The 23,377-nt window shown below is 42.1% G+C and overlaps 1 protein-coding gene across 1 annotated transcript in view; it reads left to right on the top strand.

Annotated features, from left to right (window-relative positions):
* The first annotated feature begins 2,136 nt into the window (after nt 1-2,136).
* LOC103286224 (cytochrome P450 3A12-like) overlaps nt 2,137-23,377 on the top strand; it is a 35,678-nt gene continuing 14,437 nt past the window's right edge. Inside the window, exons 1-9 of the mRNA XM_054714916.1 lie at nt 2,137-2,291; nt 4,422-4,515; nt 7,141-7,193; nt 9,950-10,049; nt 13,493-13,606; nt 13,856-13,944; nt 15,252-15,400; nt 19,678-19,805; nt 21,010-21,076. Of these exons, the coding sequence (XP_054570891.1) occupies nt 2,221-2,291; nt 4,422-4,515; nt 7,141-7,193; nt 9,950-10,049; nt 13,493-13,606; nt 13,856-13,944; nt 15,252-15,400; nt 19,678-19,805; nt 21,010-21,076 (865 nt within the window). The 5' untranslated portion in view covers nt 2,137-2,220. The remainder of the gene's footprint in view (nt 2,292-4,421; nt 4,516-7,140; nt 7,194-9,949; nt 10,050-13,492; nt 13,607-13,855; nt 13,945-15,251; nt 15,401-19,677; nt 19,806-21,009; nt 21,077-23,377) is intronic.

The raw sequence follows: 23,377 nt of genomic DNA, 5'->3' as shown, positions 1-23,377 counted from the left end.
GGGTCTGAGGGATGATAATGAGCTGGTAGAATTTCCAGACCCTCAGTATTTGGATTTCTTGCATCAGGAATGTGGCAGAAAGGCCACAGGACACTGATTTTCTGATTGACACTGACTGCAATTGCAGCCCTATCCCTACCAGCTCTTACAGCCCATTAGAAAATCCCCCACTAGTCAAAAACCAAGGAAGTCATCTTCTCTAACCCCCTTTGCCTCAGAGAAAAACGCATGTGTGTTTCTGCAGTCCTTGTGCAATGTGTGCTGCCCAGAGGGACATTTGCCGTGTCCATGGTGGCTAAAGTGTTCAGGATTCACTTGGCCATCCAGCTGCTGTTCTCCTCTTCACACCCATTGGTCTTGGACTTGCAGTCTTTCCAGAGGGAGGGAGCCTTTCTTTGGTCATGAATCTGTCTAACTCCCTGTCTACTGCAGGACCCTCTGAGGGGTGGGACAGGAAGCAAGATGAATTGATAAGCTTGGGGTAGCCTTCACCATCTTGACCATGTCCTGCCTCTCCTTCGGGGGCATGGATCAGCCTGAATGTGCAGCAATGATGACCGAGGCATAGCCAGGCCCTCTTGTTGTATTAACCATCTAGTAAGATGAGTGGTCACCAAAGAGTCACAAGGAAAGGACATGCAGGGGACCCAGCAATATTACTTCTACCAACTCAACTCTGCCAACATTTCTCAATACATACTATACATAAAGTGTTCTGCTAGGCACTAGGGACATAATGGTGAATAATACCCAGAATGTGCCCTTGAGAAGCTCTTATCTGGGAAGGGAACTTTGTACAGAGACTAATAGTGATGCCGGACAGTAGAGAGGTTGATACTGAACCCAGGTTCACCTGCCTGCCTCCTGAAAGCCAAGAATGAAGAGGCAAGGGCTGGTGCAAGGAAATTTGATTTATTCAAGAGTTGCCAGCCTGAGAAGACAATGGACGAATGTCGCAAAGACCACCTTAACATCTCAGAGCAGGCAGGGGTTTTTAAGAGCAGGAAAGGGGAAAGCAGAACAAAGGAAACCAATGGGAGACTAGGGCTGAGTTGTGGGCTCTCTGTTGAGGGAGTCAGCACAGTCTTCTCAATAACCATCTTGGAGCCAGTCAAGTGATGGTCTGGTTTTTGTTATCCTGATTTCAGGGTCCAAGGTGAGCAAGTCTGGAACTGAAATGCCTCAAGGCTTCCTTTCCTCCTAGAATCCTTTAAGCAAACAGGCTGTTTATGTAGCTACATGTGAATTTACAAGTCATAATTTACAGAAACAATGAGTTTTTTGTTTGTTTATTTGTCTTGTTGTTGTTAATCCTCACCTGGAGGATATATTTTTTTTCCCATTGATTTTTAGGGAGAATGGAAGGGAGTGGGAAAGACACAGAAAGAGAAACATCAATGTGAGAGACACATCCATTGGTTGCCTCTTGCACACACCCCAATTGGGGTTTGGGATCAAGCCTGCAACTGAGGTACGTGCCCTTGACCAGAATCCAACCCAGAATTGACCGGAGACCCTTATTCTGCGTGCTGATGCTCTAACCACTTAGCAAAACCGGCTTGTGCCAGAAACAATGTTAAAAGAATGGTGGGATATGTTACTAGGACAATAATAAAATTGTCTGCAAAGAATAGAAGCTTCCCAGAGAAGGAAGAGGTTGTATCTGTTCAGGGAGGTTGGTTAGGAAAGACTCCAATAGAAGGGGTTCTGTCTGAGCTGAATTTTGAAGGATGAGTAGGAGCCTTCTAGGTGCACAGAGACATTTCTTGGCAAAGGAAACTTCTTGGGTTAAGATCTGTAGACCTAGCTTGTTTAAAAGATTTCAAGTATTTTTTTTAGTGCAGGCAGCCATGGAGTCAAGGGCATTTGAAATATATAATGCCAGTGGCTTTACTTGAGTTTCTGTAACCTTTGGATTTACCAATAAAACGGAGTTGTTTATTGATTTCCCACAGAATATGAACTCAAGGGAGATTAAAGTGGGAGTGTCCATGGTGCTTTGCCAACTGTCAAAGTGGAGAGGTCATACCAGTTTGTGCACAGATGGCCCTATTGGCTGAAGCTCAAGCCCCACCTCCTCTCCCAGTATACATAAACATCCAGTCTCACTGAACATCCATGACTTGGGACGGGAAACTCTCAACACACAGACCTGCTAAGAAGAGCACACACAGATACAAAGAAAACTCAAGAGGAGAAACTCTTGGAAGGAAAGTGGCCATGGACCTGATTCCAAGCTTTTCGGTGGAAACCTGGGTTCTCCTGGCTACCAGCCTGGTGCTCCTCTACCTGTGAGTTACTGTCCAGGCTCATAGCCTCTGTAATCTTGGACTTGGGGATCTCATCAGACCTCCCTTCCCCTTATCTATTTTGGAGACCCAACAGTTAACAGAGGGGTAATTGCTTAAGTGTTGGGTGCACAAGCACCAAAGGAGGTATTACCGATCTTACCCCGATCTATTTGAAGGAGAGACATCTCATGTTCACCCAACTCCCAGCTTCTGTGATCTGGAGGGTTTGCTGACATTACTTGCTCCTGGGGGTGATTTTCTGATTGACTGACGGCTTGGGTAGGTCTAGGTAATTAACCCGAATTTAGCAGAGGCAGATTAAAAACAGCTGACTTTTGTGCAGGGGGTCCTTGCCCCTTTCCCAGCTCCAGGGACCCTGGAGGCAGGAGGGAGTGACCTAGGGTTTTGTCTCATGATCTTCACCTTTCCAGTTCTGTGTCTGCTGCTAGAGATGTGTGCAAGGAATGGCCCTTGTGTCACTAGGTTTGTACCTGCTTCTTTCCTCCCAGTGCCGGGCGTAATTGGCACCATGCACCAGAGTGCACCCCAGACTTCGGGGTCGGGGGTGGCCTGGCGATTATCCCACCTCCTCTTCACACTAGCTCTTTCCTCTATTCTGTCTCTCCCCTGACACTCTCCTCCTAAGACTTAGTTCCCATACTCTGTAAAAAGGCAGAACTGTTACCCCTAAGTGAGAAAGCCGTAGAGCAGAAGAAACTAAGTAGAAATCTTGAAACTGTATTCTTGTCTTTCACCTTTTTCTTCTAGACTTTGGGGAGGGTTGGCATCATTATAGAGATTTATTTTTCCCCAATATGAAATCTGCTAACTGCCTGCACAGGCATGCGCTCAAAAGCCAATGTGGATTTAAATATTTTCCCCATTAAGTTGCAGTGCAGGAGGATGAATCAAACCATCTAGCAGAGGAATTCCTTTCAAGCATGAGATTCCTGGCATCATGAAACAGGTTGGGGGGAGAGTCATTTTGGACATGTGGGTGTCCCATTTGCTCTCTTTCTCAATTTCACTTTCATTGAAAGTAGGAAATCATGATGACATGAATAGAGAAAATATATACTTTGTTTCAATTCTATGAAATAAGTATTATAAATAGTTTATTGTGGCAACATATTTACTGTCTGATGACATTTTAAAATTAATTGATAGTGTTTAATTGCACTCTATTTAATCCTAGATTATTTTAGTGAGATAACACTCTTTCTAGCATATTATCTCTGAAGGATAAAAAAAGGGCTGCAAAGGTGTGTAATTAACCTCATACTTCTAGAATAATATCAGGAATATGTGTCCATTGTACAAATATATACTTCTATAACATAGATTGTACATGTGTATTTAAATACACCTGCCCAGCCAGTTATTTTGTCACAGTGCAGGTGAGAGAGATAGTGAGCCAGTGATGACAAGAGAGGCATCCAGGTAGCAGTCTGGATGGGTTGGGAGAACATTTCTCCCAGATACTCCTGGTTCTGGTCTCGCAGGAGGTCATCAAGAGAGCAACAGTGTAGGCCTCTCATCTACTTGAAGCTTGGGAATAGGGGCACCATCAGTCATACTGTGTGGTCTGGGTCTGTCACTAGATACTGGCACCACTGACTAAACCACATTGTGGTCTTAGAAGACACTGGCACAGCAGCTGTACCATGAGGGAGTAGCTGTAGAGTAGACAATGCCCTCTGTTGGCAACACAATGTAAGTGCAATAAAAATGATTGGCTTTCATGTTAGCCCCTTTATTTGCACCAAAAGCAGCATTTCTCTACCAAAAAGAGGAAGCTGGAAAGAAAAGTTCATTTAGCCCACCTTCTGCCTTGATATGGAACCAGGGGAGTTTAGACACTAGACCAGATCACTAGGTGGGACCAATGTTGCTGACACATTCACTCAATTGCTTGGCCTCACTTGAGAGTTCATGTAACATGTTGAAAGTTCAGAAGCAGAAATGGGTTTAATTGATTTGTCATGTTAATTATTGCTGTGGGAGTTGTTACTACTTATCACCTACATGTTCATTCCCTACCTTGGCTGTTCCAGTTCTGAGACAGTGACTGTTCCAGCCCCAGGACCTAATCCATAGTCCCTGTAACCTGGTTTTCTCTTTCACTTACAGATATGGGACTTATACACACGGACTTTTTAAGAAGCTGGGAATTCCTGGGCCGACACCCCTACCTTTTGTGGGAACTGCCCTGGCCTATCGTAAGGTGAGTGCTGTTTGGGCTTCCTCTTTTGCTTCTTATGGTTCCAAATCGCAGCTGGGTTCCCTAGTAAAAGGGCCTTGCTCAGGAGGAAGTTTCCAGAAAGGGCATCATAGGCCTCGCCCTGCGCAGGGCCAGGTTTACCCCAGGCTCAGTGTCAGCTGTCAGGAGCCTCAGGGGTTGGCTCAGTGGGGCAGCAGAGCTCTCAGCTGATTCAGCACACGCCTTGTCCCAACTTGTGAGCATCGTGAGGAGCATTTTCTTTCTGGGAGGTGCAGATTCCCAGGAAGACATAATCATACTTAGGATTAGGAGAAAAGCATGAAGGATGCCTGGTCGTGCCCCAGGAAGTCGGATGTGCTAGAGTCAGACTTCCCTGTTCACAGGATACACTCAGGGTAGCCTTCTCTAGATTCCTCTTGGGTAGCTTTGAAACTTCAGTGTATTAAGGCAGCTCAAGTAGTCACCATCAGGTAATTTGCACATAAATACTTGAATTCTCTAAAGAACTGATAAATCCCTGCAATTATTTTCATGGTTCTAAGTTACCCTTTGCTCCCCATGATGTCTTTGGGGATTTGAGAGATGGAAGAAGAGCTGTCTGCTTTACTTCTCTGCCCTCAAAGGAGGCACCCTGTGGCTGAGTTTGAGAGGGAGTGGATATAACTGAGACAAGATGGTGTTTGTCCTTCGACTTCAGATATTTAACCTCTAAGTGAATTGTGTGGGTTGTTTTTTTTTGTTGTTGTTGTTTTAAACTAAACCAAAAGCAGAGTTATATGAAACTAGAGGCCAGGTGCATGAAAATTCATGCACTGGAGGGGGGGTCCCTCAGCTCAGCCTGCCCCCTCTCACAGTCTGGGAGCCCTCAGGGGTGGGAGTCGACTTGGCGATCAGGAGAAGGTGATGTCCCCATCATACCTCTGCTGCTGCCACTGCCAGTAGCACAAGCCTTGGCCAGCCCTGGCTACCTGAGCTTCAGGTGGCCCTGGGTGGCTGGGAAGCCACCATCTGAGGCTTGCCTGTGCCTTGGGCTGGCCCTGGGGGGCTAAGGGAACTGAGGGACTCTGGAGGCAGGCGAGAGAGCAGGGCTGAGGGGACTGAGCGCTGCCATCTTGTGGCTGTGAACACCTCCATCTTTGAGGGTGTGGCAGTCAATTAGCATATTCCCTCCTTATTGGCTGTGGGCATCGCCATCTTTGAGGGTGTGACAGTCAATTAGCATATTCCCTCCTTATTGGCTGTGGGCACCACCATCTTTGTGATGGCATGAGGGTCAATTAGCATATTCCCTCTTTATTAGAAAGGAGATGATTTGACGAAATTATTTTAAAATTAAATGAACTGAATGGCCCTAGCTGTTTGGCTTAGTGAATAGAGCATTGGCCTGTGGACTGAAGTGTCCCGGGTTCCATTCTGAACAAGGGCACAAGCCAGGGTTGTGGGCTTGATCCCCAGTAGGGAGCGTGCAGGAGGCAGCCAATCAATGATTCTCATCATTGATGTTTCTATCTCTCCCTCTCTCTTCCTCTCTGAAATCAATAAAAATATACTTTAAAAAATTAACTGAATGGAATGTCCTAGGTGACACATGGACTGTTAATTTTGGCAGAGCATTTGTGATTAATGCAGCCCTAATGCTTTACCCAGGGCCTGACCCTAAGACGGAAAGTTATGAGCTCATGCTTATTAGGCCAGCAGGTAGAGTCTTCTGTGCAGGCTGCTCTCTGCCTCAGATTTTCTTTCCTGAAAGAGAGAGGCTTGATTCTCAAATGCTCATTCTCCCAGGTGAGGTCTTAATGCCTTTATTAGTCTAAGAACTTTCCCTACTGAAAAGGCAATAATTTCCTATCTACCTTCCCCAGATCAACTCCTTATGGATATACCCCAAGACCCACATTTCTGGGGCCTTCCTTTGCATAATTAAAATATCAAATATCTGAAACTTAGCAACATGAAGATGTGTGTTTTTAATTACAGAAGTGAAAACACAGAGAAAGTGTTTTAATTTGCTCTGTCCTTCTGGAGTGGTGACATTTACCAATCTTTTCTGTGTTGAGGTAGAAAACTGGAAAGCGAGTCACTTGGTCATTCATTCACTCACTCACTCACTTCTCACTCAACAAAGATGCCTTAGACATCTAGACTAAACCTGCTAGACTAAAAGTGGTCACTGGTGTCTTAAACTTCCTAATTCTGCTAAGACTCATGAGATAAATGAAAAGGATGCTTGACCAGGAGGTCAAAGAGAGTGCAAGTCACTCTTATTCTCCCTCAGCTTCACTTCTGGAGTGTCTATGGAGGTAATAATTCTGGGGTTATGAGATTTTAGAGATAACACATTCACAACAAAAACCCTTTAAAAAGACAAGGAGTTACTAAGTATCATAGATAAGGGTAAGTCAAGTGTCAACACTACTTGGAGAAAATTCAAGTGTGATTTCCAATTCTGTGTTTCAAACATCTCCCTTTTCTCTCTGTTCTCCAAGACACATCTGAATAAGAGTTTGCTTCTATCTGCCTGTGTAAGACAGTAAGCCTAATTTCAAGGTATTTGAGTAATATTGGTCCCAGTTAGAAGTAGAGTTCAGTACAATTAGGTTAATAATCTAATTTTGTTTCTCCTTACAGGGTTTTGGGGCTTTTGACATGGACTGTTTCAAAAAGTATGGAAACATGTGGGGGTGAGTATTGAGGAAAATCCCTTTGGATTGACTTGTAGTTTTGATTGGGGGCCCCGTGGCATGCAGGACAATCTCAGCCCAGAGCCTCTTGGGATAAAGCCACCTACTGTAAAGCTTTTGGAGGCTTGTCCTACCAGGACCCCAGATGTCACCAGCTGTCCAGGTCTGCATTCTGAATCAAGATGGGGAGTTGCAGGTTATCATACTCCCAAGACTTTAATGGCCTAGGGACTCCTGGTGTCACTTCTGTCCAGTATCTCATTATTCCCCTCTTCTCTATTTTTCTTCCCTTAGGTCTCCTTTAATTGAATGAAATGCATTATTTCAGACCTTTCTTTTTTCAAAATTAAAAAAAATCCTAATATGTTTTTATTGATTTTAAAGGAGAAAGAGGGAGAGAGGGAGGGAGGGAGGAAAAGAGAGAGAGAAAGAGAGAGAGAGAGAGAGAGAGAGAGAGAGAGAGAGAGAGAGAAAGAGAGATTAGAGAGAAACATTGTCCTGACCAGGGATCAAACCCACAACCTTTTGTTGTAGAGGACAACACTCCAACCGAGTCACCAGGCCAACCAATGAGCCACCTGGCCAGGGCAGAGACCCTTCTAAACTATCCTCATAAATGTCTATCATAATCCCTTACCCATATGATTGACTATTAATTAAAACCCCAAAATTTTTCATTTTAAATTTGCATTTGTTATATCCTTTTGAAAAAGGGCCATGGGTCTTGGTAAACAGAATGGAAAACCATATCTGCTCAGCTTTGTTTTTACTTCCTCCATGCATATGGAGTTTGGGTTTTAAAAAATGTTTAAGCCAAGACTTCTCAATAGAGGTTTAGTTTATATAAGTATTGCTTTATCTACTCTATTCTACTGACTTTGAAAAGATGTAGGATTTTGCAAAGTGGTCTCGGCCAGCTGCAGTGGCTGTTCCCACTCGGATAATTTACTGGCCTTCATCTATTTACTAACCTAACTTTCTTTTTGATAATGAAATATTTGAAACATAAAAAAATTATAAAGACTGTTATGGGAAATTCCCACATAAACACTACCTGAATAAATGAATTCGGCAATGTAGCAGGATACAAAATTAACACCCAGAAATCTGTGGCCTTTTTATACACCAAAAATGAACTCACAGAAAGAGAAACTAAAAAAACAATCTCATTTACCATTACACCAAAAAAATTAAGATACCTAGGAATAAACTTAACTGAGGTAAAAGACCTGTACTCAGAAAACTACAGGACATTGAAAAAAAGATATAGAAGAAGACATAAACAAATGGAAGAACATACCATATTCATGGATTGGTAGAATCAACATCATTAAAATGTCCATACTACCCAAAGCAATCTACAGATTCAATGCAATCCCCATTAAAATACCAATGGTATATTTCAAAGACCTAGAACAAACTCTCCAAAAATTCATCTGAATAAAAAAAAGACCCCGAATAGCCACAGCAATCTTGAGAAAGAAGAAGGGATCACAATACCAGATATCAAGCTATATTGCAAAGCCACTGTTCTCAAAACTTCCTGGTACTGACACAAGAACAGACATATAGACCAATGGAACAGAACAAAGAACCCAAAAATTGACCCAACCCATTATGCTCAATTAATATTTGACAAAGGAGGCAAGAGCATACAATGGAGTCAAGACAGTCTCTTCAACAAATGGTGCTGGGAAATTTGGTCAGTTACATGCAAAAAAAAAAAAAAAAAACTAGGTCACTAATCTTCACCATACACAAAAACAAACTCAAAATGGCTAAAGGGCTTAAATGTAAGGTGGGAAACCAGAAAAATCTTAGAAGACTCCATAGGTAGCAAAATATCAGACATATGTCGTAGCAGTGTCTTTACCAATATAGCTCCTAGGGCAATGGAAACTAAGGAGAAAATAAACAAATAGGACTACATCAAAATAAAAAGCTCCTACACAGCAAAAGAAACCATCAACAAAACAACAAGAAAGCCCACTGCATGGGAGAACATATTTGCAATGTTATCTCCAATAAGGGTTTAATCTCCAAAATTTACAGAGAACTCATACAACTTAACAAAAGGAAGATAAACAATCAAATAAAAAAATGGGCAACGGACCGAAATAGATAACTTTTCGAAAGAAGACATACAGAAGGCCAAGAGACATATGGAAACGTACTCAAAGTCACTAATTATCTGAGAGATGCAATTCAAAACAACAATGAGGGGGGGATTAGAGATCAACCAAAGGACTTGTATGCATGCATATTAGCATAATATGGACATAGACACTGGGGCGGTGGAGACTTGTCCTCGGGGGTGGGAGTGGTGGTGGTGGGGCTCAATCAAGGAAAAAGGAAACATATGTAATACTTTAAAAACAATTAAAAAAAACCACCTGAATTTAAATTTTCTGTTATTTCTAACAATGGTCTCTAGGAATGTGGATTATGTAGCATCAGAATGAAAGTCTAGACTTCCAGGAGTGGCTCCAGCTGCAGAAACTGGCTTGTTCACTTTATTGTTTAAAATATATCTTCATTGATTTTAGGGAGGAAGGGAGAGGGAGAGAAAAATAGAAACATCATTGATCGACTGCCTCCTGCACGTATCCTACTGGGTATCGAGTCCGCAACCTGGGCATGTGTCCTGACCAGGAATTGAACTGTGACCTCATGATTCAGAGATTGACACTCAACCACTGAGTCACACCAACTGGGCTGTCTTGTTCATTTTAATCAGCTCTTTTTTCCCAACATAGGTTCTATGATGGTCGGCAGCCTGTGTTGGCGATCACGGATCCAGACATGATCAAAACAATCCTAGTAAAAGAATGTTATTCTGTCTTCACAAATCGGCGGGTAGGTATTCATTCCTTTTAAAACTAAATTGTTATTTATTTTTAATATTGAAAAAATGATAAACAGAAAGTTGTCAAAAATATATCCATGTAGGTCCCATGTCATGTACACTTAATTCTGCTTCTCCCAAAAGTAATGTCTTATATAACTATAGCACAATTCAGAACAGATATTTCACATTGGTACTATCCACAGAGCTTATTCAGATTTCAACAGTTTTATCTGCACTCATTTGTGTGTGTGCTGCTTATAAAATTTTATCATATATATAGATTTGTGTAACTACCACCACAATGAAGATAGAACTGTTCTATCATCATAAGTCTTCCTCTTATTACTCTTTTATAGTCACAGTGTGTAGCTTGTCTTTTCCTTTATGAGAGTCCTTAGCAGTGCAAACTTTTTTTTTTTTTAATTGATGAAGCCAATTTATCAATTTTTCCTTTTATGGGTTGGGCTTTTTGTGCCCAAGTCCAAAAACTCTTCTCATAGCCCTAGGCCCCAAAGATTTTCTTCTATTTCTCTAAATATTATATAGGTTTATGTTGTACATTTAAGTATATGATCCATCTTGTTCTAATTTTTGTGTGAGGTGTGAACTGTAGGTCGAGGTTATTTTTTTCCCCTATGGGTGTCTATTTGCTGTAACTCATCCATCACCTGCCCCCTCCAACCCCCCCCCCCCCCACACACACACACACACACAACTCCTCCTAAGGGAAGGATCCAGGAACCAGCTTATGCCCAGCTCGGGGGAGTGTCTGGCAGACTTGCCCTAGAAGTCGACTCTCTTGGGCTGCAGAGCGGGAAATGGCAGAGGGAAGGAAAGCAGGAAGAGGAGGCCAGCACAAAAATACAGGGCCTCCTCTCTTACTGGCCCTTGTATTGTTTTCCTAAACAACTATATCTGTGCATGTCTCATTATAGTTAGACCTAAAGCAGCCCCACCTGCACACCCACCTGGATCCCAGATCCTCGGCACATACCTCACAAGCTTGTGAGGCTCATTTACCTGTGAAACAAAGTTAATGTTTCTGGTGGAGGCTTGAACTGGCCAAAAAGATTGTTGTCCGAGCTTGGTGTCATGTACTAGCAGGCAGGAGGGACAGGTTCTGACCTGCCAAGTCCCCTAGCAATGTGTATCTTGAGAAGAAGTGGACTGTAGGACTTGTTGGAAACAAGGGCAGGTCCTATTTAGGAGTGGCTGGGTTGGAGCAGATTACAAGGGAGGTTGGGTTTGCTATCTCTCCACAGGTGCATGGTTTGGACCTTCAGGCAGCCACCCTGATACTGAGCACTCACTGAACAGCTGCAGGGAACTGGGCTGCTGCCACATACACCAGTGTTGGCTGCTGGAGTAGATCCCATGACAGGGTGGTAGCACAACTCGGGGCAGCTCTAGTGAGTGTGGAGGGTGGTAAGACAGGGCTCAGGATGCTAGAATCTGCAAGCGTGAAAACCTGTGGAACTAACAGCAGCAAAACCAGCAGGGTGTTCACAGTAGCTGTGCTGGCTACTGGTTTCCTCAGCAGCTGTTGAGGTCTGGTGGGGTCTTCTGCAGAGCAGGACATGGGAAATCATGATAGCTTCTGACAAATGACTGCACTAGCAGTTCTTACTCTTCTTCTTTGCTGTCACTAGATTTGTCATCTATGCCCGTGGAGTGGGCATAGTGAAACCAAAGCAGGCCATTTGTACAGTGCCCTGAAAGGTTAGAGAAAATTGGCACTTACCCTGTTGTTCCTTCCGCAGCAAGGGCAAGTCTCTCAGGCTGGCGAGTTCCCTCCTGGCCCCAATCAGTGCTGGCCTGGGGGATGACATGCAGGCAAAATGAAACTATTCTCCCTATCCATTTTGTTCAGTTATTCTCAGGGTTGTTGTGTTTTGTTTTTTTCTCAACTCTGTGGCTGAAGATGCTTGAGTGACCTACTGAACTCTCTTAGACCTATTTTTGTGTGTGGATAGCTGTCTCATTGTTCTTTGTGGGACAACAGAAGCTGGAGTCTCTGACGTTGCCATCTTAGTGATGTTACTTCAGGCTTTCATTAGTAAACTAGAGGCCCAGTGCATGATTAAATCATGCACGTGTAGGGTCCCCTACACGCTTTCGCTTTCGATCATGAGGGATCTGGGTGTCTGTCCGCTGGTGCACCAGGCCTTTCAGAAGCCTCCAGCGCGGCAGCGCAGCAGAGGCTTCTGAAAGGCCTGGTGCCAGAGTGGACAGGCACCCAGCTCCCTCGCTTTTGATGGTCCGCGGTGGGACGTGAGCTCGCTGCCCCAGAGGCCCCTTCTGTGCCGCAGCACAGCCATGGCGCAGACGCTGAGCTTGCGTTGCCAGCGGCCCAATCGGCTCCCCCGGCCCCCCCGAGTCCTGCCCCCCTGCACCTCCTGGCCAATCATGGGCATAGCAAAGGTACAGTCAATTTGCATATTTGTCTATTATTAGGTAGGATGTGATGCTAGCTGTAGATGTTCTTTTCAAGTTGAGAAACTTTCTCTTCCTAGTTGGCGAGTTTTTTGGTGTGTTTTTTTTTTATCATGAATGCATAATGGAGATATACATTTTAAAACAAAACATAGTGTTAAAATATGGAAGAAAGTCTCAAGGAGGGTGGTTTGATAGGTCAGTCCCAGCCTGAGAAATAGAATTATCTCTTCCTTTTCCTTCTTCTATCGCTGGTAGAAAAATATAAGGATTTCCATGTAATTTTATTATTTTTAATAATAACAAATAGATTCATAATTTTTTAAGTATTAACTACTTTTTTTAAAAAATCACCATATCAAGACATTCTTTTTTTCAGGTTGCTTATGTTGTATATATAAGTAAAAGACAACTGGTCTGAGGCAATATACAATTTGCCAAAGCTATCTGGCTATCAGTCAAGAATCCCTTTCTGTTCTGCACAGCCCTGTAGGATATACTAGGACTTATTCCTATTTATTCCCCTGAAAAAGCAGTTTCTCTAAAACATGGGCAATTTGCACTGAAAAATATGATTAGAATAAAGGCTGGAAACCATCAGGTGGCTGGATGTCTCCTGCACCTTCATGAGATGCTAGGCATTGGGGATAAGTATTTATTGAGTATCTAGCATACTAACCAGGGGTCCTCAAACTTTTTAAACAGGGGGCCAGTTCACTGTCCCTCAGACCATAGGAGGTCCGGACTATAGTTTTTTAAAAAAACTATGAACAAATTCCTATGCACACTGCACATATCTTATTTTGAAGTAAAAAAACAAAACGGCAAAAACACCCGGCGGGCCAGATAAATGTCCTCGGTGGGCCGCATGTGGCCCGCGGGCCGTAGTTTGAGGACGCCTGAAGTAGACAGTCACTAAATATTTGTTGAATAATTGATGCCCATTTAACAAATTTTCTTCAACTGCTGAGAACTCCAAACTTATTCAGGGCAAAATGTCTTTTGCTTTTAACTCTAGGCTTTTCCTGCAGTGGGATTTATGAAAAGTGCCATCTCTATATCTGAGGATGAAACTTGGAAGAGACTTCGAACATTGCTGTCTCCAACCTTCACCAGTGGAAAGCTCAAGGAGGTAAGAGTATAAGAGGATACTTAATTTGAAACTTAAATAATACATCTGGGGACAGGTAGAAAGTAAGATAGTTTCTTTCCAAGGGTAGCCTGCTGAATTTGAGCTTCCTAATAATGGCCTTTTATCTTTATGTCCTAGAAGTGACATTATAAGAATCATTATAAGATATCACTTACTACTCCATGCTTGAGAAAGCTAGGTCTTGAGTCTTCATATTTAACTTTGGATGGTGTTGTATTTTGTGTCTAGATGTTCCCCATCATTGGCCAGTATGCAGATGGGCTGGTGAGCAACCTGAGGAAGGAAGCAGAGAAAGGCAAGCCCATCACCTTGAAAGAGTAAGTAGGAGGCCGGCTGCTGGGATTCTGAGCTCTGCTCCAAGACCCCCCAGCCGCCTGCCAGAGCCGAATTCCCACTGAATTACTATAATGACCAGACAGAAGTGGGTGTGTGGTGTTAGAACTCCAATGGGCTACCCAAGAGGATGTGGCTCCTCCAAAAAGGCAGGGCAGCCAGGAGAGAAAGATCTTCTCCTGTGCACATGAACCAGGATTAATCTGTCTGCTTAGTTGTCACCTTGGATATTCTTGAAGACAAAAATACATAGTTTAGAGAGTAGAAACGTGATTGTACCAAAGTTTTCAGTGTAGAGAATGTGAAATACTGGCAGGGGAAGGCACTGGTATGTATTAGTGAGCAGTGGGTGGGGCTGGGAAGTTACAGTGTGGAACTTGGAACAACGTCATGATTTTGGCGAGGATACCAGCAAAATATGAAATATTAAACCTTACCACCACTTCTCCTGTCTTTAGTCTCAAATTAAAGACGGTCTTGTATAGACTATGGGTAAGGTGAACATGTCATTTATTGTCTAAAGTAAGATATGTTTAACTATGCAGGAACAACACCGGTCAAGTGGGACTGATCTGGGGAAACTGAGGACATATGATCACTTACCTATGGGATTCCACCAAATTGATTTTGGGGTGATTTTAAAAATTATTTCTTAAACCAGAAACATTCTTAGTTCTTACATTTTACAGAAATGAATGTGCCCTAAAGGCAACTTGAGATCACTGGACTTGAGGAGAGGGGGTCTTTCAGGAGCTTTAGCAGGAGTGCAGAGAAGGAGCGATGGCATTCCTGGCAACTCAGACCAGGATGCTGCTGTTCTGTAATGTGCTGAAGTAGAATCAGCTCTGAGTATAGACACTGTGGTGAGGCAAGACCCAGGTCAATGTCACCTTTCTTGACTCCACTAGGAGGAGTCATTACCTATCCTTTGTCCTGCTCAAGCACAGTATGGATACTATTGTCCAGACTCAAAACGCACTACTGTAATTTGTCTGATTTTGAGTCTCCATCCCACTGACTGATCTCCTATTGCTCATAGGTGGGTCAAACTTGCCTTGGTGTCCCCATATCCCAGCACAGGGCCAGCTTTATCACTGGCATCTGATAAACACCTCATGATTGACTGTGACAGGAGTATAGATTCTTTACATGATCCAGCAGATGGTTTTCACAGTTGTGTGGCTCTTTGTCTGGGTATATGAATTTACATGTTCTTCCTATTGTACGTGTTGGATAAGGATAGTAAGGAGGTGCTGATTTTAATTTTCTATGTCTTTATTTCTCTACTCAGCATCTTTGGGGCCTACAGCATGGATGTGATTACTGGCACATCATTTGGAGTGAACATCGATTCCCTCAACAACCCACAAGATCCCTTTGTGGAAAATATCAAGAAGCTCTTAAAATTTAATTTCCTTGATCCATTCATTTTCTGCCTAAGTACGTGGACTACTGTATTTTTTTCTTTCTCTTTCATTTCCTCCCTCCTTTCTCCACCTCTTTTCTCTCTCTCTCTCAGCTCATTTGAGATATTATTCACATACTATATAATTCATCCATTTAAATTGTATAATTCTATCATTTTTATAACCTAATGTCTGTCAACAGATAAATGGATAAAACATGTGGCATAGATAGATATATGATAGATGATAGATAGATAGATAGATAGATAGAATGGATTATTATTCAGCCATAAAAAGGAAGAAAATCTTGCCATTTGCAACAAGATGGATGAACTTTGAAGGCATTATGTTAAGTAAAATAAGTCAGACAGAGAAAGACAAATACTGTATGATCTCACTTATATGTGGAATCTAAAAAAATACCCAAACTCAGAGGAAACAAGAAATGATTTGTGGTTATCAGAGGCAGAGTTTGAGGCTGGGGGTTTTAGTTTAAGGTGCTCAAAAGATACAAACTCTCAGTTATAAGATAAACAAGAGTGTAGAATCTTAAAGTTTTAATTACACAGAAAGAAAAATATTTTTAACTATGTATGGTGATTTATGTTAACTAAACTTATTATGGTAATTATTCCACAATAAATGTATATCAAATCACTATGCTATATACCTTAAACTATGTCAATTATAACTCAATGAAATGTAAAGATCGTTTTTAGTACATTCAAAGATATGTGCAGCCATCATTATATTACCTAGAACAATAGAGGCCCAGTGCATGACATTAGTGCACTGGGGGGAGTCCCCCAGCCCAGCCTGTGCCCTCTCACAGTCCGGGACCCCTCAGGGGATGTCCGCCTGCTGCAGAGGTGGAAGAGGCTCCCGCCACTGCCGCTGCACTTGCCAGCTGTGAGCCTGGCTTCTGGCTGAGCGGTGCTCCCCCCTGTGGGAGGGCACTGACCACCAGGGGGCAGCTCCTGTGTTGAGTGTCTGCCCCCTGGTGGTCAGTGCACGTCATAGTGATGGGTCATTGTGCTGTTTGGTCAATTTGCATTTTAGGGTTTTATTATATAGGATTTTTGTCAACTTAGATATATGGCACTTTTTAACATTATCATTCTACTCCCCTTAGCTCAAAGCAACCTCTAATCTACTTTCTGTCTGTAAATTTGCCTATGCTGGACACTTCATTAAATAGAATCACATATGTGGCCTTTTGTTGCTGACTTTTAAAAATTTAGTATAGTGTCTTCAAGGTTGTAGTATGTATCAGTACTTTATATATTTATTATGACCCAATAATATTCTATTGTATGAACATTATGTCTATTCATTCATCAGTTAATGAGCATTTGGGTTGTTTCTACCTTTTGGCTATTGTGAATAATGCTGCTGTAAAAATTCTGTACACTTTTTTGTGATTACCTATTTCAATTTTGGGAGGTTTCATTTGGTTTTAATTCTTCCACTAAGGGGTGGAATTGCTAAATACTATATTAATCTGTGTTTACCTTATCCCTTGATAAACTGCTAAACTTTATTCTACAGTGATGACACCATTTTACATTCCCATCAGTAATGTATGAAGGTTTGAATTTCTCCACATCCTCACCAACACTTGGTTGATATTTTTCTATCTTTTTTCTTATGGCCATTCTAGTGGGTATGAAGTGATATCTCATTGTGGTTTTTATTTGCATTTCTCTAATGACTAATGATGTTGAGCAACTTTTGATAATTTGTTGGCCATCTTTGTATCTTCTTTACATAAATTTCTATTCAAATGCTTTGCCCATTTACATTTGAGTTGTCTTTTTGTTGTTGAGTTGTAAGAATTCTTTATATATTCTAGATAAAAATTCCTTAGTAGATATGTGAGTTTAGAATTTTTCTCCTATTCTGTAGGTGTCTTTTTTCTTGATAGAGTTCTTTAGAGCACAAAATTTTTCATTTTGATGATCTACAATTTATGTATTTTTTCTTTTATTGCCTGAGGTTTTGGTATCATGTATAAGATCCATTGTCACACACACAAACAAAAAAGATCCATTATGAAATATGTCATAAATAGTTAACACTTGGGCCAGGGATTGAACCTGCAATTGAGGTACATGCCCTTGACCAGGAATCAAACCCATTAGCCTTTGGTCCGAGGGCCAACGCACTAACTGCTGAGAAAAACTGGCCAGGTCATATCTGTTTCTTTTTGAGTCAGTTTCTATAGTTGTGTCTTTCTAGAAATTTGTCTATTTTATCTAAGTTATCTTATTTATTGGCATACAGTTGTTTATAATATCCCCTTATAGTTTTTTAATTTTTTAATGTCAGTAATAATCTCCCCTTTTTCATTTCTGATGCCAGAAATTTGAATCTATTTTTCCCTCCTTGGTCAATTTATCTAAATGTCTTCAAAGAATCAACTTTTGATTACATTAATCTTCTCTATTGTTTTTTATTCTTTACTAGAGGCCCGGTGCATGAAATTCGTGCACGGGGCGGGGGTGTCCCTCAGCCCAGCCTGCACCCTCTCCAATCTGGGATCCCCCTCACAATACAGGACTGTTGGCTCCCAACTGCTCGCCTGCCTGCCTGCCTTCCTGATTGCCCCTAACTGCTTTTGCCTGCCAGCCTGATCACCCCCTAACCACTCCCCTGCCAGCCTGATTGATGCCTAACTGCTCCCCTGCCAGCCTGTTTGCCCCTAACTGCCCTCCCCTGAAGGCCTGGTCACCCCTAACTGCCCTCCCCTGCAGGCCTGGGTCCCCCCCACCCCAACTGCCCTTCCCTGCAGGCCCGGTAGCCCCCAACTTCCCTCCTCTGCTGGCCTGGTCACCCCTAACTGCCCTCCCCTGCAGGCTTGATTGCCCCCAACTGCCCTCTCTTGCAGGCCTGGTCCCTCCCAACTGCCCTCCCCTGCTGGCCATATTGTGGTGGCCATCTTGTGTCCACATGGGGGCAGCCATCTTGTGTGTTGGAGTGATAGTTGATTTGCATATTATTCTTTTATTAAATAGGATTAGATAGGATAGAGGCCTGGTGCATGGGTGGGGGCCAGCTGGTTTGCCCTGAAGGGTGTCCCAGATCAGGGTGGGGGTTCCCTTGGGGCATGGGCGGCCTGGGTGAGGGGCCTGTGGTGGTTTGCAGGCTGGCCATACCCCCCGGCGACCCAAGTGGAGGCCCTGGGGTCTAGGATTTATTTATCTTCTATAATTGAAACTTTGTAGCCTTAAACGGAGGCCAAGGCAGGCCAGGGCTGCGGAAGCTTGGCTTCCTCCATTGCCTGGGAAACCCAAGCCTCCTGCACTCTCCGTGGCCACAGCCATCTTGGTTGGGTTAATTTGCATACTCGCTCCTAATTGGCTGGTGGGTGTGGCTTGTGGGCGTAGCAAAGGTGTGGTTAATTTGCATATTACTCTTTTATTAGATAGGATTGTATTAGTTTCTTATCTGTATCATTGCTTCCTTTTGGTTTTTTTTTGCTTTTTTTTTTACAGTGTGTTAAGGAGGAAAGTTTGATTATTGATTTGAGATCTCTGTTCTCTTTAAATGTAGTCATTTATAGCTATAAATTTCTCTCTGAGCGCTGCTTTTGCTACATCCATAAATTTTGGCATGCTTTCTCTTCATTTTTATTTATCTCAAAGTATTTCCTAATTGCCCTTTTGATTTCTTGTAGGACCCATGGATTATTTAGAAGGGTATTTTTAAATTTTCGCATAGTAATGAGTTTCCCAATTTTCTTTGTTATTAATTTCTAATTTCATTCCATTATGGTTGAAAGACTCTGTATTATTTCTATCCTAGCTACAAATTCATTTTTTAAAATATACTTTTGTTAATATTTATATTATTATACAATGCACATTTTTAATAAAAATTTCAGAATTGTTTTAAAAGACAAAGAAGAAACAAGACTCACCTATAATTAAACTCTCAGATGCAATAATTGTTGACATTTTAGTGTCTAGTGTTCCACTGTGTCCATGCTATTTCTTGAACAGTGTGATTAATTAAATAAATCAGACTCTGCTCTGATTTAGATAAAAGGCAAAGCTATTCAGGGATGAAATCCTGTTTCTTTAGTCATCCAAAAGATGGGGAGGGGCCACTGATCTCACTGCTATAATGATGGCGCGTATGTGTGGACTTGCCCTCGCTCAGCCATGGGCTTGGAAGTCTGAGCAAAGGGCATAGAGGGACTGGCTCCTGGCTGAGAAGCCTGGTGTCTTTCACTCTTCTCATCGGTGGAGAAAATTATAATTGCTCCCGGTACGTTTTTTATTTTCATTGTGCTTTCTTTTTTTCTTATAGCACTCTTTCCATTCCTTGGTCCAGTTTTTGAAGCATTTAATATTTTTATGTTTCCAAAAAGTGTGACTGATTTTTTCAAAAAATCTGTAAAAAGAATGAAAGAAAATCGCCTCCAAGATAAACAAAAGGTAAAATCTGGTGGTGGTTACATGAGTGTGTTTATGGGGAATGAAGAAGGTGGAGGTTAGAAAAGAAAAGATGAGTCAGAGACACTGTCTGAAATGTAATATAGTAATGGGCACAAAGGTCAGTATATCACTGCATGAATATTATTGAGATGAAAAGTTTTCCACTTGCCTTCAATAAATTATCAAAGTATAAAAATTACTGTTTAAAATTTGTTTTCCTGGTATAATTCCCCAGAGTTAAAATTGGCAAAGAATCACATCAATTCCAAGCCTCTTATTTTACACATCCTGCAGTGGAAGTTCCCATCAGGCCCCTGGTGGAGTGTACTCTCTGTTAAACTGGAGCCTGTTCAGAGACTGGAGAGAGCAGTAGTCTTCTCTGGGCATTGAGGTTGCAAGCTGGCTAACCCAGCCTTGCCTTCATGGGCCTGGAGGCCAGCACAAGAATGTCTGCAGGCCATGGGGATAAAGCTGGGTATCCCAGAATTGCACTGAACCTTGTGGAGAGTTCTGGGACGGTGGCACTTGAAGCTGCTCACAGAAAAACTACCAACGAATTCTTCAAATATCAGGAGATTCACCTATGTAGCCTTTCATTAAGAATTAAGGCTGGAGAAAGAAGTATTGAAGTCAGGGACATTTTTGTGAGCATGTAGACATGACAGGAGATGGAGCAGGTAATTCTTTGGCCAGGAAGCTATGTTCAAAAGTAAGAGAAGCTGAAGATCAGAGAGAGTGAGAACCAAAAAGCAGTTAGGCATGATGGCTGGGTCTTTCTCAGGGAAACATCCTGCTCTCCAAGATTTGTAGATGGATGTTTTTATTCACTGATAACTCAAGCAACACTAGGCACACTTTTGGATTTAAAGGGGCCATCTTATTAGGAAAGAAATTTAGTATTGCACTCTTTTGTTGTTGTTAATCCTCACCTGAGGATATTTTTTCATTGGTTTTTAGGGAGAGGGAAAGACAGAGGAACATCGATGTGAGAAAAACACATCGATTGGTTGCCTCTTGCACAAGCCCGGACCAGGGCCTGGGCCGGGGAGGAGCCTGCAACCAAGTTATGTGCCCTTGGCCAGAATCAAGCTCAGGACCCTTTGATCCACAGGCCTGACATTCTATCTACTGAGCCAAACCAGCTAGGGCTAGTATTGCACTCTTGATTTATTTCTAACATTGAAATTTTTCCTTCTGCTTCCAGCACCGAGTGGATTTACTTCAGCTGATGATTAACTCTCAGAATTCCAAAGAAACAGACTCCCATAAAGGTAAACAAGACGTGCTTCAGAGGGCCAGTGATGGGAAGGCTCAGAGGTAGTTGATGACCTTAATTTGGAACACTTGGTTAAAATTGTGTTCACTAGAGTAATCTACTGTAAAGTTTTATTTTTCATTTGTAATTAATAAGTAACGTGTTAATTTGAGACTAAGTAAATATTCTGTTCCTCTTCAAACTTTCACCTACTAGTTTTATCATCCATTGATGGTTTTTGACTGATCATTATTACTATGATAGTTGCAAAAATATGACTTTCTAATTCCATCATTTCTTCTACATTTATGAATTGACTAGAGGCCTGGTGCCCAAATTCATGCATGGGTAGGGTCCCTAGGCCTGGCCGGCGATCAGGGCTGATCGGGGCCTTCCTTCTCTGGCTGCCAGCCAGGGCCTTCCTTAGTTCCATGCCTCCCCCTGGTGGTCAGCGCATGTGATAGCGAGCGGTTGAACTCCTGGTCGGTCGAATTCTCGAGGGGACAATTTGCATTTTAGCCTTTTATTATATAGGATATTTCATTGTAAAATTTTCTGTTCTCATTTATTATTTATTTATGTCAATATGATCTTATATATTATAAATTTACTCTCTTACATCTTTTTTTTTGTGTGTGTGATCAAATTCTTTTAGGTTTGTTCACTGAAGTCCCTTTAAGTGGGATCTGGGTTTCTTCTTTCATTTTAATATTTTTTTTCCCAACAGACTTTTTTAGGGTAGTTTTAGGTTCACATCAAAATTCCACAGAAGGTACAGAGATTTCCAATATCCCACCTCCCTCTATCTGTACACAGATTCCTCGACTATCAAAATCCCTCACAGGTGTGGATCATGTTACAATTAGTGAACCTATAATAACACATGATTACCACACAAAGTTTATAGTTTACACAAGGGTTCACTCTTGGAATTGTACATTCTAAGGTTTTGACAAATGTATAATGGCATATACTAGTATACAGAGTGTCCAGTATCATTTTTACCTATCATTCTTAAAAAATATGTTCTTATTGATTTCAGAGACAGGAAGGGAAAGGGAGAAATAGAAACATCAATGATGAGAATCATCTATTGGCTGCTTCTTGCACACCCCCTACTGGGGATCAAGGCCACAACCAAGGCATGTGCCCTGACCAGGAACTGAACCATGACCTCCTGGTTCATAGGTCAATGCTTAACCACTGAGCCACACCAGCTGGGCTTTACCTATCATTGTTTTTGTGTGCACTTCCTTGCTTCCTGGCATGAGAATATTCTAGGTTTCTCTTTATTTCCCTTCATCAGGTCTTGAATCAGTCATTTTTTCAAGGAGCTTTGGTCACTTTAGTAACAAGTGATATTTAGAAACCAATATCTACAATCTGGGAATGTTCATTCCTACTAGGGCTATTTTTCTCCTAGATCTCCTTAGTGGACAAACCTAATAATATCAAATATATTTACACAGGTCTGATAAATATAAATATTTCTATACTAGAAGCCTGGTGCATGAAATGCGTGCATGGATGGGGTCCCTGGGCCAGGCCAGTGATCAGGGCCTATTGGGGCTGTCTTGCCCAGTCCCGATTGGGGCCTGCTGGCTGCCAGATGGAACCTGTTAGATGTGGGGAGGGACTGCAGGAGGTTGGCTGGCCGTGGGAGGTTGGCTGTGGGAGTGCACTGACCACCAGGGGGCAGCTCCTGAATTGAGCATCTGCCCCCTGGTGGTCAGTACATGTCATAGCACCTGGTTGACCAGTCATTCGGTCATTATGGTTGCTTAGGCTTTTATATATATAGATATAGATAGATAGATAGATAGATAGATAGATAGATAGATATATACTCATAACTAGACTAAGGATCCCCCCTCTCAAAAATCTGATTAATAACTTATTTCCTTAATATAAATAATCCCATTATAGTTAACTTTAAATTACCAATAGTCTGACAACCATCTCACAAAATGTCTGAATATTTAACATTTGGTTCTAGAGAGCAGGGATGAGATGACGCTAATATACCATTATAAATACATGGATATCTATGTTTAGATTCCTCCCTTCCTTTCTTCTTTCCTCCCCTTTCTTTCTCTTTCTTTCCTTTCTTTTCTTTCTTTCATTATCTGTTTATCCATCTATCTATCTATCTACAATGGTCCAATACAACCTTCTGTGATGAAGGAAATATTATATATATACAAGGTGTCCAAAAAAATGTATACAAACTTTAACAGCAGTTAGGGGACAGCCAGACTGGCAGGGGGCAGTTAGAGGGCAACCAGGCTGGCAGGGGGGCAGTTAAGAGGTGGCCAGG

Source organism: Eptesicus fuscus, chromosome 4 (genome assembly GCF_027574615.1).
Source record: "Eptesicus fuscus isolate TK198812 chromosome 4, DD_ASM_mEF_20220401, whole genome shotgun sequence".
In the NCBI taxonomy this organism is placed as follows: Eukaryota; Metazoa; Chordata; class Mammalia; order Chiroptera; family Vespertilionidae; genus Eptesicus; species Eptesicus fuscus.
The sequence above is the reverse complement of the archived record's forward strand: the minus strand, read 5'-3'. Positions and strand labels throughout refer to the sequence as shown.